At 35.3% G+C, this 15764-nt stretch overlaps 1 protein-coding gene across 1 annotated transcript; it reads right to left on the bottom strand.

The window, feature by feature from the left end:
* Positions 1-155: 155 nt before the first annotated feature.
* LOC110654807 (nuclear pore complex protein NUP205) lies at positions 156-15357 on the bottom strand (the record flags this gene model as incomplete). The annotated part of the gene is given in 27 exon segments (XM_058142140.1): positions 156-410; positions 880-1012; positions 1352-1471; positions 2909-3009; positions 3116-3253; positions 3379-3474; positions 3580-3702; positions 3955-4098; positions 4357-4494; positions 4575-4739; positions 5637-5801; positions 6214-6291; positions 6396-6522; positions 6654-6844; positions 6941-7013; positions 7094-7149; positions 7273-7443; positions 7569-7682; positions 7761-7853; positions 9298-9504; positions 10955-11032; positions 11154-11240; positions 11353-11434; positions 11533-11645; positions 11739-11889; positions 12181-12299; positions 15160-15357. Coding segments are annotated over 27 exon segments (3345 nt in total), but the record flags the coding sequence as incomplete, so codon positions are not given.
* Between the last annotated feature and the right edge of the window lie 407 nt (positions 15358-15764).

Genomic DNA, 15764 nt, shown 5'->3' with positions numbered 1-15764 from the left:
ATTTTTTTGACAAAAATCCGTCTCATTTTCATAATCCACTCACTGCATCTAAATAGGTTCATCTTCATTGGGTTAAAGGGGGAGGGTTAGGGGTGTTGTGGGTTTGTAATGGACCAAACAACATGAAAACAAAAATATTACTTCAGAGGATAATCTACAAACGGAAAAAAAAATGTAAGAAGGCTAAAAACTTGAGCAGATACAACAAGAATTTTTTTAAAGATTATACGACAGATATTACACGTTTTCTTGGAAGCATGAATACTCTTATGATCTAAAATTTACATGAGCTAAAACACAAAATATCCTCAGTGCCTGAGAATATCTTACAAGGACCACCTTTGAATTGCCATTTCTTTGACTGATGTCACTAATCTGCGAAATACCTTAAGTGGGCGGCCAACTTTATCCTGTAACAACACATAACCACCATTAAAAAAAATGTCAAAACGCTCCAATATATATATATATATATATATATATATATATATATAAGCATTACTAAAAAATTGGGGGCGTATGGAGCTGTGGATTATGTTGATACCTTCCAAGTCTATTAAATAGTTCTAGTAAACCTTTATAAGCAATATAAGAAGTATAGTTCTTGGTACTAGAGGAAAACGAACAAGTAAAGTGAGTGCTTGGATAGAGAGCATAGGCATAAGCTCCAACCAATGAAATAACAATAAAATAGGGACACCCAGAAAGATTCCTGTGAGTATTTTGCTTGCACAACACCAACAGTCTCCATTGAGGAAGAAAATTTCGCTTTCTACTAATAATCAACTCACCAGACTACTCCCAAAAAACAATAGCTCAGTAATTGGAATATTCCACCTAGCTGTAAGCTGTAAACTAATATTTCAGGAAGCTGCATACCTCACTTATTAGCTCAAGACGTTCTAAAGCTGGAACCAGTTTTCCACACAATAAAGATGTGTCCTGTTCTGAGTCAGACTTCACACCATATGTAATCACTTTCATAGCTCCATTAGCATCAGATGTCACAGAGCTGCCAAGAAAAACCACAAATCAAGAAGATAACTTTAGTTGTTATACTGAACCAATCTGCCAGTGATCAACAAAGTCAGCCTGAGCTAAATACTACCAACCGCTTTACAATCACATGTTAAAGCAAATTTCAAGAAGCTGGAGGGTAAGCCATCTACCATATGGTAAGAATGCTTCATTGCAAATAGGAGATCACGGATTTAAAATTTTAAATTGCAGAAACAATCTCCTCCAGTGCAAAGTGAAGATTGCATAAAATTCTAACAGCGATACTCTACAACACCCTCCCAAACTGAAGATATACAAGAGAGAACAGTGGGAGAAAAAAAAAAAAAGAGACCTGTCTTGAAAGTGAATGAGAATGACATTTAGCAATTGTTCCACAAGTGGAAGTAATATGGTAATTAGCTGATCTCTATTGCCAGCCACATGGCACATTTCCACCATTGCGATATACCTCCTGCAAATAAGAGAATGGATTGATGGTTTTACTCCAACATTAAAAGCATATTCCTATCATATTCCACCATGAAGATTTTGAAACAGTACAATGAACAATTTCAGAGAGTGAGAAGATATCAATGGTGAAGTTTCATCAGTCAGATGTGAACCACTTAATTGCAAATAACAATCATTATGCACCTCATTCATATAGTTGGAAGATTAAAAAATACACCAAGAATAAACAATAAAGACCTATGGTCAATAGAGTTATTACCATTTAGGTAAAAAAAGGTTGAGCATAATAAACCCTAGTACCCAAACGATAAATAAATCAAATTACAAGCACTGAAATATTATATCATATCCAATCCACGCCCCCATTAGAATGTCATTAAGAAATAGAGAAAACAATAGACTTTATTACAGAACCAGACAGCTTGCATATAATGATGATGTGTTGGAAATGGCAGAGCAACATGCATCGTCCCATTAGATTGTAGAGCCAATGAGTTTTAATGAACAGTCAAATAAGGTTTACTACAACTTTTCCGCCTTTGGATCTATATTACAACTCTTTGATGGTTAACATAGGATGGTACTGGGGGAAGTGTGAATTTATTTGACACTGAAGCAACTTTATAAAACAGCAGCCAACAAGATATTGGGTTTTTTTTCCCTTTCATTCCTTCTTTCTTCTTTTTTTCTTGTTTTCCCTTTTTTTAAAGGGGGAGGCAGAGGGCAAGGAAGTGTAGGATATCACACTCCTCCCTCTTCGCCAAGGTTCAGGAATAATCCAAGACCCATCAAACTCTGAGCAATGACGACCTATTTGGCATAACTAGCATTTATTTTTCTTAAGATGGATTGCCTCAATGCAAAAGTTAGTACCTATAAAAGTATTCAAAATGTTGCATGAATCTTTAGAAAAACTCCAGTTTCAAGAAATCAGGGCATTTACTTCATGTTCCAGCATAAAAACAAAATAACTAAATGTTGGACAAGTGCGTTGACTGAACATAGCACATAAGGGCAGAGTTTAATCTTCTCTTTTGCAAATATTACTTTTGAACATAGTTACCATCTTTGTGAAGGATGGTCTACATTATTAGTAATTTGTTTTTATTCATCTATTGAATTGTGCAATGATTAAGTGACAAGTGTTGTAACTATGGGCATACAAGTTTGATGCCTAACAGTAACTACTACATGCCAAAAAAATTGAACGCTTGTCTTTCCTTTTAAGGACCCTGCTTTAACGCACCACAACTTGATACCTATCTCCAAGTTTTTTGCTTATCATTAATATACATAGTAATGACTGAAAACACTAGGAAAATAAACTTCGTTTAACTTAATGCATCATTACCAAAACAAGAACCTTTTTTGTATGATGAACAGAAACAAAATTACAGCATAAAAGAAGAGGAGAGACAAGAAGCAAAAAACAGATAACCTTTTTTGTATATCATCAGATGATGATACACATTCTCTCCGAATACACATGCTGATAATTTCATCCACCTCCTGCCTTGATAGCTCATTTATATCTCGAACCTGAGACATCACAAATATAATAATCATTTGTAACCAATTACCAAAAGGAGATAGAAGCAGTATAAGAGGAAAAAAAGGCTATTGCTTATTTTTAATGCTGCAATACCTTATTAAGTAGCAAGGATTTTTCCTCCGCTGCTCTTTCAAGGGAACTTGTCACAGAACTAAGAAGAGAACCAAGTAAAGTCAATGTGGGCTGCTGCAGCCCAGCTGGAGAACGGTAATCAACAGGGTGGTCTGAAACCTGTGGTGCATTATATTCACCATAGATGTCATAATTTTTTATTCATTAAGCAAAATGGTACCAAAAGTTCCACACGTATGAAAATTTATACACAATGACCACTTGCCCAAAGTTCGTGCATATACCTGGAGTCGCAAAGATTTCTTTGTGACCAGAAAATATAGATAAGAGCTCAGACTGAAGCACAACCGAAACGAGTTCAATTCTAACTTTCTCTTAGTCTGATAATTTTTCAACAAGCAACCAAACAAGTTAACGATGAATAATATATTTTGCTTCTGTTTGAACTTTGAAGTGGTTTTCCTCAAAAGAAACATGAGATATACCTCTGGAGATTGCACTGATCTCCCTAAATTAAGTGTCTCTGACTCAAAAGAGAAAATAGTACGCATCATACTGAAAAGCTCTTGAACAAAACCAAACTCATCACTCTCCTCATAAGGCCATACCTACAAAGAAGAAAAAGAGCAACCGAAAGAAAAAATGGGAAACAAGAACTACTGACAAATTCTACTATGAGACAGACAAGTAGACAGAACATTCGAGTGTCATTCACATTTCCCCACCACATTATAGATATAATTATAAATGCCAAACAGCCACCCAGTCACATTAACAGTACAATCTCTTAATAGCTGAAAAGGTCACCCAACTTGTTTCACCATTTTAAGAGCATTATCATGCACCTTGATGGTCCTTACCTTGCTAAGTATGCCAACAAGAAGATTTATCTGCTCCATTGTCAAATCATCAGCTTCAGAAATATCTTCCTGAAGAATTTGATCAAATAACAATTGTTGTCCTTTGACAAAATCTATAACTTCACGAACAATTTTGTTCTTCACCTGCCCAAACACACAATTCAACTCAACTCAACTATATTTCTGCACCAAACACACAAATTTGAAGAAAGAAGTGCTTCCTGAACATAATGAAAACGAATTAATGATAAGGAAAGAGGGAATGTAAAGGATTGACAACAAACTCAAGCAGAAATGTATATGAAAAAACAAGACAATTATGATTGGGGCATCCAAGTTGCCACAACTAGAAATAGACTGGATAAGAAAGTAACAGCCAATGCAAGGAAGACCAATACCAACCTCAAAAATATCAGATGTATCAACCAATGAAGTCAATGAAAACACCAATCTCAGTATTGGAGTTGTGATCATCCGTTGTTTGTCAATATCCACAGCCGCATCTCGTTGAAGCTTTGGATCAAGCCGTCTCAAACTTCCCTGCTAGGTATGTTAGCTTTACTTTATATGAACTTAAGTGCAAAAAAACAAAACTATGGATAGATAGAAAATATTATCACCTGCAAATTAACTGCCCTGCATGAGGCAATATGCTCCAAAACACCCATTGAAAATAAAACTTGTGCCCCAGATTTTCCATACTTGTGGCTAATTCTAAGCAGTAATGCCAGTTCAGCCTCAACAGTGCATGCTCGTTGCAAAGAGTCTAGGGAATGCCTAAAATCCTAAATTAAAAAAATAAAGAAAAAAAAATTATTGATCCAACTAACACAAACAACTTGAGAGTATATGAAGTGTGGTAGACACTGCAACATCCTATTTAATGAATGGAAATCCATAGCTCCATCTCAATTGAAAAGTTTACTTGAGCAACAAATAAAATGAAGGACTAACCCTAACAATATTCACGTGAAAGGGTGGGCGGAGCTGAGTGCTGAACTTATGTTCTATGATGTATGAGAATGTCCTTTTGTTTCTTTTCTTTGTTATTGTGTGTAGCTTTGGCTGTCAGGTACATGCGCACGCATGTGCCCGTGCACACACATACACACACAGATTCAAATCCTGAAGGCAAACACTTCATGAGAAAATGAAGTTTATTCCCCCAGACACAACTAATGTGAGACTAGGTCCCTAGGATGGTTAATAGTTTTTATCCACTATCACACAGGTTTTAAAAAGATGAAAAACCAGGTCCAAATTGAATATCATTGCATATACTCCTAATAAAAAAAGCATACATACATGCACATGCATTCATTTTCTTTATCTATTTATTTTAATTTTGCTAATAAAAAATATATATATAAAAACATAAGGGCAAGGATAATACAATAGAAAGCTAGGATAACAATTAACAAAAGTTTTGAACATATAAATATTTTAATGGCACATAAATGTCGAAGTAAGGTTCCCTAACAAATATATTTGTTGTAATTTATATTTTCTCATAATCTTCCTATTAAGTCTTCATTAAAAAAAGAATTTCAGATAGGCAAGTTCCCATTAGGGGAAATAAGTATTCATCAAATATGAGCACTCTGTAACTAGTGTATAAATATTAAGATTTGAAGTATATTTTTCCATGAATCAGTAGATATTGTGGCTCAGAGAAGCAACACCTGATAGGAAACATTGCTGATGCTCATCAGGCAAGACCGCAAAAATCCCCTACTTTGAAGTTGGCTAAAGAAATATCTCTCGTGATCAATACAAATCAGTGAATCCAGAACATAGAGTGCTATTGTCTTCCCAGGTTCACTACCTTGAGTTGCATCCTTTATTACCTGGAGATATGAGAACAAACACAAATTTTGTGAAAAGAGAGGGGAGCAACAGTCAAAATAGCAGGCAAGGGTTTTGCACTACAGTACAAGAAGAACATGAAAAACAATCCTAGATAGCAATGACAACTTGAGGCACAAAAAGTGAAGTAGAAAATGATATGACCCAATTTAACAAAAATTTAGTTTTCATTAAGAAGTTTGAACTAAACAGTACATTGAAACAGAACTCAATGAATATGGATTTTTTATAGCTTGTAAACTAAGCCTTCCAAAAGATTATACAAGTTTAACCGGCCATTATAGCCTCTTCAGAAAGCAATCTAATACACAAAAAGCATATCATATAGTCATCATTCACTTCGTTCCAGTCAGCTTCCATATTTCAGAATATATGATAAAGTTGGATGCCTACCAAATCTAAGATTGCCTGAGCTTCTTTTCTCAATATGGAAAAAATTGCATGAGCTAGTTCAGCCTGTTCTCTGTTAATCTAGAAACATGCCAACAGGTCAAAATTCATAAAACTTCAATTAAGAGAAAGAGAGGGAGAGAGGGAGAGAGAGAGAGAGCATCAGGGTTGTCTAATCTACACACCTTACGGAGGTCCAGATCTTCACTATCTTGCTCAGTAAGCAATAAGAACTGCATAACTGTTGTTGGAACATCTGGATCAAGTGTATGCTGACAATACTGAAAATAGCTAAGCAGCAAGGCATATTGGCTGCACACCCCAAAAAATGCATGTGCATCCATAGAAAGAGAGGGCAGGAAAGAGGGAGGGTCAGAATGCAACTAGAAGTTCAAACTAGACTGACTGCACCAGCTTCCTACTTAAAAAAGAAACAAACATACCGTCTCCTCAAGGCCTCTGATGATTCATTTCTCAGAATTGCCATTACAAGCTTAAACAATATAGAGTGACAAGCACCATTTGATAATTGCTTCACCATGATAATATCAAGACATGTGATACTATCAGGATTTAGACCACCAGGGCATATAAATCTTTCATCCCGAAGTTTAGCCATGCATGTAAGCGCAACCTAGGGGTATCTCAAGAAAAAGAAAGCCACAGTAGAGATTAAGACTAGGTAAACCACCCACTTGAAAGGAGGAAAGTTTTAACGAATGAATCATACCTGACTCAAAATGAATGCCATCCTCAATGAACAGTCTGGAGAAGCAGAAGCACTCAAAGAGGCATCAAGAACCCTGTCAATGACCACAGAGCAATTACAGAGCATCCATGAATAAAGTGGAAGAAAAAATGCCAATGATAATAAGGGCCCCACTGATATAAAATTTCAGATCTATTTTCCAGAGAGGACATCCTTCTTGAAGCAGAGACCTGAAAAAGAACATGGACGCACACAAGAGACAGAATTAAAGTGATTAAAAATATTTAAAATATGGGCTTTTCAGATATAGAACTTAAAAGAAACCCAAAGGAGTCCTTTGGAAGACTCTGAACCTCAACAATCTGAGACCAGCCAGTCAACATATGAAGTTGTGCAGCTTGTTCCTCAAGGTTCTTATTATACTTCCATCCCCATCTCAACATCCGTTGAATCGTCTCTCTTAGATCATTTAGCTCAGCTTCACTGCCAAAGTTACTCAATTGGGGATACAATGAATTGAATTTCTGAGCAAAAACAGAAGTCAGAGCCACCATCCTTTATGAAAGTTTGCAAGTTCATAATCTTAGGAAAAGTATTATAGACAAATCAATTATGACTTCTGAGGGCTCAGTTAATTACAGAGATGGACCTGCCAAAGTTTGTCATGGAAAGAAGTTAGGTCTATCAGACGATCACCGCGCTCTGAATAGTAATAAATACCACCCTTTCCAGAAGCAGCTGGATCTCCAAGTATGTCCTCTGCCTACAAAACCACAAGAAAGAGTCTCACACAAAAAGAATACAACTATACAAGGACCACTTTCAAGCACTAGAATCTTACCAGCAAGTCGTACTTCACATTAGAGACAATCTGAGAAAGCTTCATACTAGTATCTGGATATCTAAACTGGACTACCTCAAGCAACTCTAACACCTGAATTTGATAAAAGTGGAGAACAGCCAAATTTTCAGCAGCATCAAAATGATAAAATAGATTTTGCTCAAACATTAATCCACCAATGCCTCTTTAAGGATCAATGGTATATTTAATATTTCCGATAATGCCTGTGATGCTTAATACATTATTTCGGTAAGAAATAAGTCTTTCAAGATGGTCTAGCAATTATGAAACCCGATCGAAATCATTATAGAGTAACAGAAAATAAATTTAATATCAGCTAATTAGGATGTGACAACGTAGAAACACAAGCCATCAACATTTTTCACTTTTGAAGCTAGCTGTTAGTGGTTGAAGCCTCAACTGCTACACATTGAGGTTTTGGTAAAACAAAAAATAAAAACTGTTAGGTTGAAATATTATTTTTTTTAAATAGAACTGTTGGTTGAAATATTAAAAGCTAGCTTTTAATTTTTATAACTAAAAGTTGCAAAAGCTAGAAATCATAGCTTTTGTACTCAAAAGCTGGCTTTCAAAAAATTTGCAATTGAATTTCAGAATAATTATGAAAATATTTATTAATAATTTAACAATAAAAACACACAATTTATTTGTATTTTTAAACTTTTTAACATAATACATTTATATAGCCGAACAACATACCATACCAACTCATTAAAATATGAAAATAATTAATTAAAATATAAAAATGCTAAATAATAATTTAATGAAAACCCTAACCGTTAAATTACCAAATGCCTAACAATCAATTACAGCTGCTGACCGCTAGCCATTCACAGTTGAGTGCTACCACTGAACCAAATCAGGAATTGCAATAGGATTGCATAACTTAAAACCATGAAACATAACCTCTGATACCCCAACTCTTCTTTTTGCCCTGCCCTACCCATGTCAATACCGCATGAAATAGGACATGACATGGAATATGCATCCGACACATATGCATGCAATCGGACACTCAAGTGACAAAAATCTCTCAAGATGAAAAGCATATTGAATTGAAGGATAGGTAAAAAAAAGTTAAAAATAGAATGCAACTTTGGATTAAAGGATAGGTACAAAACAAGTTAAAAAATATTGAATATTTTGAGAATCCAATGGCTTCATATCACAATTTTAATTGTGACTGGCCCTTTTTGATAGATTATTTCAACCCTTTCAGCATTCATAACGTATCTGAGCACCGGTGTCTAAATTTAGATCCATATCCCGTATTTTCTTTTTAGAAACTTCACAAGTCTAACACATGGATATGTACTCATTTCCGACACCCATACCCGAGTCCGAGTAATGTAGAACATAAAAATACATTAAAATAAAACATAGTGTGACTGTGAACTACTCTCACATAAAGTAGAATTCAAAAACCACATCTGTTGGTCCTCAACATAAATGATTAAAAGACATACTGCCTGGGTCATCAATTCAAAAACCATCAGTCAGAAGCAACTGAAAATACCTTACTCTTGCTTATCGCTTGGGTTCCAGCATGTTCAGTGCCATTTTGAAAAGTGAAAGAATCAGAAACCACTCGATCAGACCCAATTTCAATTATTTCCCTTCCAAAAAGATGAGCAAGTATATTCTGACATGCTTCTTTGTGAGTAGGGGTACTCATATCGCCAGAATGCAACTCTACAGCTAAGAGCTTTAAGAGCCATGCTCTCTGGGAAAGTAAATGGAAAAAAAAAAAAAAGAAAAAACAAAAACAGAACAAGAAATTAACATGAAAGCAATCTAATTAATTGAAAGAGCCATAAATTACTAGCAATAATTTAAAAATTATGCCGTTTTTTGGTGAAACAGAAAAGCAGTACACATTGAAAATTCAGATATGAGTAGTCAATTATTCAGCAGGTTTTCAAGTAACTCATAATATCTGTAAAGAAGTCCTAATAGTGGTTTTATACAAATTTCACGTTTATCTTCTAATAAGTTACAATCAACATTCATCAATCTACTAACTTAAGAAAATCTATGCAGCATAGATCTTGTTTGCAGAACCTTCATGTCAAACCTCACCCTATTCAGATAGCATTTAAGTAAACAAAATCCAGTCATGAAGACAAGGTGTTGTGGATGCATTTGTTGGCAAGGGTTATGATCGTCGCCATCGGACTAGTACCAGGAATGCAGGAAGAGGGACAGCAGATGTGTAGCTCACTCAAGTTAACAGGAATGCAGGGATAGGGACAGCAGATGTGCAGCTCACTCAAGTTAACAGGAATGCAGGGATAGGGGCAGCAGATATACAGCTCACTCAAGTTAATGCCTGAATTCAAATTGTCGCAGTCAAAGGTTGTTACCTGTCGAGGAAGCAGCTCCAGTATCTCTATTTTTATGTTTCATTCAAGTTTGAATTTTGTAATTTGAATTATTGCTACAGCTTGGATGTAATCTTTGATGACTAAATTCTTTGGCTGTTGTAACCTTTATATATAAACCAATGATTATCAATAAATAAAGCAGGCAAGATTTTTCTCAAAAAAAATTATGTTCTATGAGATTGGAAGGTTCTCTCTACAATGAGCCTTCAATGAGCCTTCACTTAATTATTCACAATAGGTTCTTCAAGGAAGAGCAGGAACGTTAACAAAGGGAAGACGATAGCTCTGCGCAAAGGTGATTTCCCAGTATCCTGACCTGTGACAAGATCCTACTCAAGGGTCCTTAACACAAGGACCTTTAAGAAATTCGAAGGCACCAAAAGTGAAAAAAAGAAAACGAATAAGTGTCATTTTTGTTCCAGTACCACATCATATACCAGTATTACCAAGACAGTAAGGCAACAGGTATGATCTTTGCCTAAATCCAAATATGTTTTCAATAATTACTATTATATCTTCTTTTGGCCAGTTATCAATCATTGCTAAAATATTTTTCAAAAAATGGGACATCTAACAAACAAAAAACTTAAAAAAATAGGGAATAAGATATCAATTCCGCTATAGAGAAAAGAGACCTAATTTTTGTTATAAATAGACATGCATGAGTATCATTAAGCTCAAACCAATAGAAGCTGACCACCAAATTAAAAGTAGAAAAGCATGTAGAGAGTGGATCAATGATAAAAATGCAGTTGCTTAGTCATAAAAATTAAATATATAGTAAGAAACCTGGTGAAGGGAACTGATGCGAAGTGGCAGGTTGCTATTTCTTTTTGGAAGGGGAGCAACACCAAAGGTTTCGAGGTGCTGTCACAATGAATTTAAAAAAGATTTTAGAAATGCAAAATCTGTAAGGATATTTATAAAGAAGCTACAAAGTGGTAGCATCATAGAGATATTAATCTTGATGTTTCAGTTCACGATGTACCTTCACAAAGAATTGATACTTTTTATTGCTCAACAAATCCATGGTAGGGCCACAAGTTAGTGGATCCAAGCACAACTCATAAAGGAGCTGCACAAGGCAAATGGACAAATCTTTCCATTATAACAGGAAGCAAAACAATCCACATAATCAAAAATAAAGTAGAATAGAACAATTTGAGAGCACTAGATGAGAATCCAACCTGAAAACCAAACTCATGGAGTAATGCATTAATATCTGCCTTTAAAAGTTTCTCCAAGATTTCAAGAATAACCTTCAAGCAACTACAAGTGAAACAATAAATGTAAAAAAGATGCTATAGACAATAGAGAAACAAATATGAGTATATTTAAAGGAATTGTAACAAAAAAAAAAAAAGAACCTGTAGTGAAATTTTGGCTGTAGAACTGTTCGCTCAACTGGGGTGTCAAGATCAAACTTAAGCAGTAAATGTGTAATATTTGGAGCTGGTCTACCAATATTATCTATCAGAAGCTGCACAGAAGTAAAGGAAATTATGACAAGCATTTTATGAAGTGCTGAAGCAGTAGCACTTATAATAACAAGCAAGGACCAGATAACACTTACCTGCATTATCAAAACCCCTGGATCATTAGCACTGTTCTCTATAATTTGGCACTCTTCTGAACGTAGCTCAAGGCAGGCTGCATAATCCTCAACCAAACAGCTTGCAGCATTGGATTTTAACAGTAACTGTATGAGCCCAACCATGCGAGAACTGTAACACAAGATGACTCCATTGTTAAATCTTTCTGTACAGATGTGAAGACCAACAAATACCCATACAGGTAAACACACACACAGGCCCACAAGCAAACCATTTCAGCCACAGCTCCTCTTCCACCTCTTTTACTTTGCACATACATGTACATGCACACATTTCCAGATACAGATGCACATGTATGCAAACAAACACATATGCATGCCCACACAGATAACATACATAACGAACAGTAATTCACAGTCATGACAAAAATAAATGAAAAAGACATTAAAGTGAAGAGGATACCTCAGAATAGACATGATTTTGATAGAGCACTGCTGAATTTGCGGTAGAAAATCATATCTGACATACTCCAACAATGCCACAATTTGATTATGATCTTGAGATAGTATAACGTCCAAGGGCTGCGAGCGAGAGAGAGAGAGGGGAAAAAGGAATATCATTTGAAGGTGAATTGCTAGGCACAAAAAAAGAAAACAGTGATATTTGCTTTCAAGAAATCTGTGACACAAACACACTCACATACCTAGTGGTTAAATAAACACTGAATTGCTTAAAAGGATTTTACAGAAGGTAGCCTGTTTAGGTTATTCGATGTGTTAGAATGCTTGCTATAATTGTGACTAAGATTGTGTGATGTGATTGTGTTGTAACAGTGCCTGTAAATATGTCCTATAAATGTATATTCTTCCCTTCTTGATGTATGATTATATACCAATAATCAAGCAAATAGTTACAAATTTTCTTATGTTCCTTCTTCTTCTTCATGGTATTAGAGCCAAGTCTGAATCCCTGCTCCTCCTACTCCATCTAGCCTGAAAACTATTAAACCTCATATTGTTCATGTTTATTTAACTACATTGAAAACTCTTGACTCAGGCCCTCCACTAACAGCTTCTTCATCAAAAGATCCAGCAACCACTACTGATCTTGATTCTGACCTAGATCTTTCCTATTGCACTTCACAGAGGCAAATGCAAGTAACCACATCCTATCTCATTCTTTGTTTCTTAAACCATTTGTCTTCTTCATCTCATTGTTTTATCACTTCACTAGAATCTATTTATGTTCCTAAAATTGTTGTGGAAGTCTTGTCTCATCCTGGCTAAAGTACAGCAATACAAGAGGGAATAAAGGCTTTAGATGCTAATGGTACTTGGGAACTAGTGCCTCTACTCGTATATAAGAAAACTATTGGTTGCAAATGGATATTTACAGCAAAAGTGAATCCAAATGGTTCTATAGCTCAACTAAAGGCTCGCCTTGTTGCAAAGGGCTTTGCTCAAACTTATGGGATTGATTATTCAAACAATTTCTCTCCTGTGGCCAAACTTGCTTATGTTCGCTTGTTCATTTCTCTTGCAGCCACACATGATTGGCTTTTACACCAACTGCATATCAAAAATGTTTTTCCGCATGGTGATCTTTAGAAGAATGTCTATATAGAACAATCACCTAGTTTTGTTGCTCAATGGGAGTTTGGTAAAGTGTGCAGATTTCGAAAATTCTTGTATGGCTTGAAGCAAAGTCCTTGGAACTATTTTGTGAGGTTAAGTGAAGTGGTTAAGGAATTTGGCATGAGAAAGAGTAACTGCAATCATTTGTGTCCTATAGGCATTTTGAGAATGGCCTGATTTTGCTAGTATTCTAGCTGGATAATATTCTCATAATTGGGAATGACAATACAGAAATTTCATCTCTCAAATTTTTCCTTCAAATCCAATTTCAAACAAAAGACTTGGATATGCTAAAGTATTTCTTGGGCACTAAGGTTACGAGGTGTAAGAAAAGCATCTTTTTTGAACTGGGGCTGGTTTTCAACATCCAGCAAATTACACACCCAGGGCATATGCCAGCAGGCCAACACATGGCCAGGGTGTCTCTCTCATGGGTCAGCGGTATGCAGCTTCGTTTTTCATTCCAAACTTGCCTCCAAAGCAATCCAAGCTCAGTTAGACTTCCTATTTTGCCAAGATATAGCTGCAGATTTAGTTTACATGTTTTCCTATTTCAATTAGGACTTGTATCTAGTTTTCCTATTTTAATTAGGATTAGTTATTGAAGTTTTCTATTTTATCTAGGATTTAGTTTTTCCTATTTTATCCAGATTTCCTATTGTGTTTTAGTTTATCTAAACTTCCTAGAAAGTAAAATTTTCTACTAGGTTTAAGAGATAAGAACTTGCAAATAGCTCCATGTATTCTGTTATGTATTTTCAACTTTAAAGATTTGATTAATAAAACTCTACAAAAATTTTCTCTTAAATACCTTAGTGTATTGTGTGAGTGTGTTTTATTTGAATTTCACATTGAGACACTTTTTATCTAAGAGGAAAGACTTCTTGACTTGATGGCAGAAACAGAGGAATGAAGCGTTAAGCCTTGCAATGTATCAATGACTCCTAATCTCCAACTTATATAGCTAAGGATGGTGATTTATTTGAAGATCCGAAGATGTTTAGGAGATTAGTTGGAAAGTAGAACCATCTTACTGTGACCCGTTCTTTGTTGTATAGCAAGTCAATTTATGTCCTCTCCGACTATTACTCATTAAGAAGCTTTGAGACAGATTTTGTGTTACTTGAAAGGAGCTCCAGGACATGGTCTCCTGTAGAGGATCTAAGGTTAACATAAGATCAACTACAGGATATTCTGTCTTCACTGGAGATAACTTAGAGCCATAGAGAAGTAAGAAGCAGAGTGTAGTCACTCAATCTAGTGTTGAATCAGAGTATATAGTGATGGCACAATCTGTGTGCAAAGTAATTTGGATACGTCGATTATTCGATGAGGTTGGGCTTAAGACCTCACTGCCTGCTAAATTGTGGTATAATAGTTAAGCTACTTTCCGCATTGCTTCTAATCATATATTTTACGAGCGAACAAAACATATCAAGATTGATTGTCACTTCATTCGTGAAAAGATTCAATAGAACACCACCTCAACAGGAGAGCAATTAGGAGATATCTTCACAAAAGCTTCGAAAGGAACTCGTGTTGACAACATTTGTAACAAGTTGGGCATGATTAACATCTATGCTCTAACTTGAGAAAGAGCATTATGGGAAGTCAACATGTATATAGTGTGTTCCTATTTAGTTAACATAGAAATTGTATTCCTATTAAATATAGCATAATTATAGGGATTTATATCCCTAATTAGTTAGCATGATTGTAAAAAGCGAATACATATATATGTGCATCTATTCTTCATGAAATAATAAGAACTTTTCTACCACAATAACAAAGAGATATGAATAGCTACCTGGTACAGAGGCCGCCAGTAATCAGAAACAAGTAAATCCTTCTCCAAAACTAGAATTATAATTTCCAAAGAAAGTTGTACAGCCTTTTCTAGAAGTTGCCCATGAATTTCATTGGTCCGTTCAGTGATGATTGAATTGACCCCTGGTAGAAGAATACCTATAAGATTGCGGAAAACAGTCTTCCCGCTCATGAAATCCTGCACAATAAAAACATAAAATATAAGATATTTACAGAAGGTGTGCAAGTAAAGCAAATCTCACAGCCATTGCACAAGATGTTGCATAATGCATAACTACCCAAAAGCTTAAAGGAAACAAAATCTGCAAAAGTCATTATATATAATAAAGCAAAAACAAAATGCAAACACATGAAATATAGTCATATCAAAAGAGTGATAAGTTATTAGAGTTTACTGAATCTCATGGAATAACAAATTTCTTAAGAAAGGGAGGGGGAGAGAGAAGTGTCTTTAGCCTTCTCACATTGCAAAATCCATTCCATCCCAATTTGCAGTTCCAGCAATTTCTTTTTAATCAGAGCTAATACTCAAACTCCCACTTAGAATGCCTAAAGTTCGGATTAAGACATTAATGCATCATTGAT

This window comes from Hevea brasiliensis, unplaced genomic scaffold (assembly GCF_030052815.1).
Source record: "Hevea brasiliensis isolate MT/VB/25A 57/8 unplaced genomic scaffold, ASM3005281v1 Scaf348, whole genome shotgun sequence".
In the NCBI taxonomy this organism is placed as follows: domain Eukaryota; kingdom Viridiplantae; phylum Streptophyta; class Magnoliopsida; order Malpighiales; family Euphorbiaceae; genus Hevea; species Hevea brasiliensis.
Note: the sequence above shows the minus strand (reverse complement) of the source record. Positions and strands in the feature narration are given on the sequence as shown.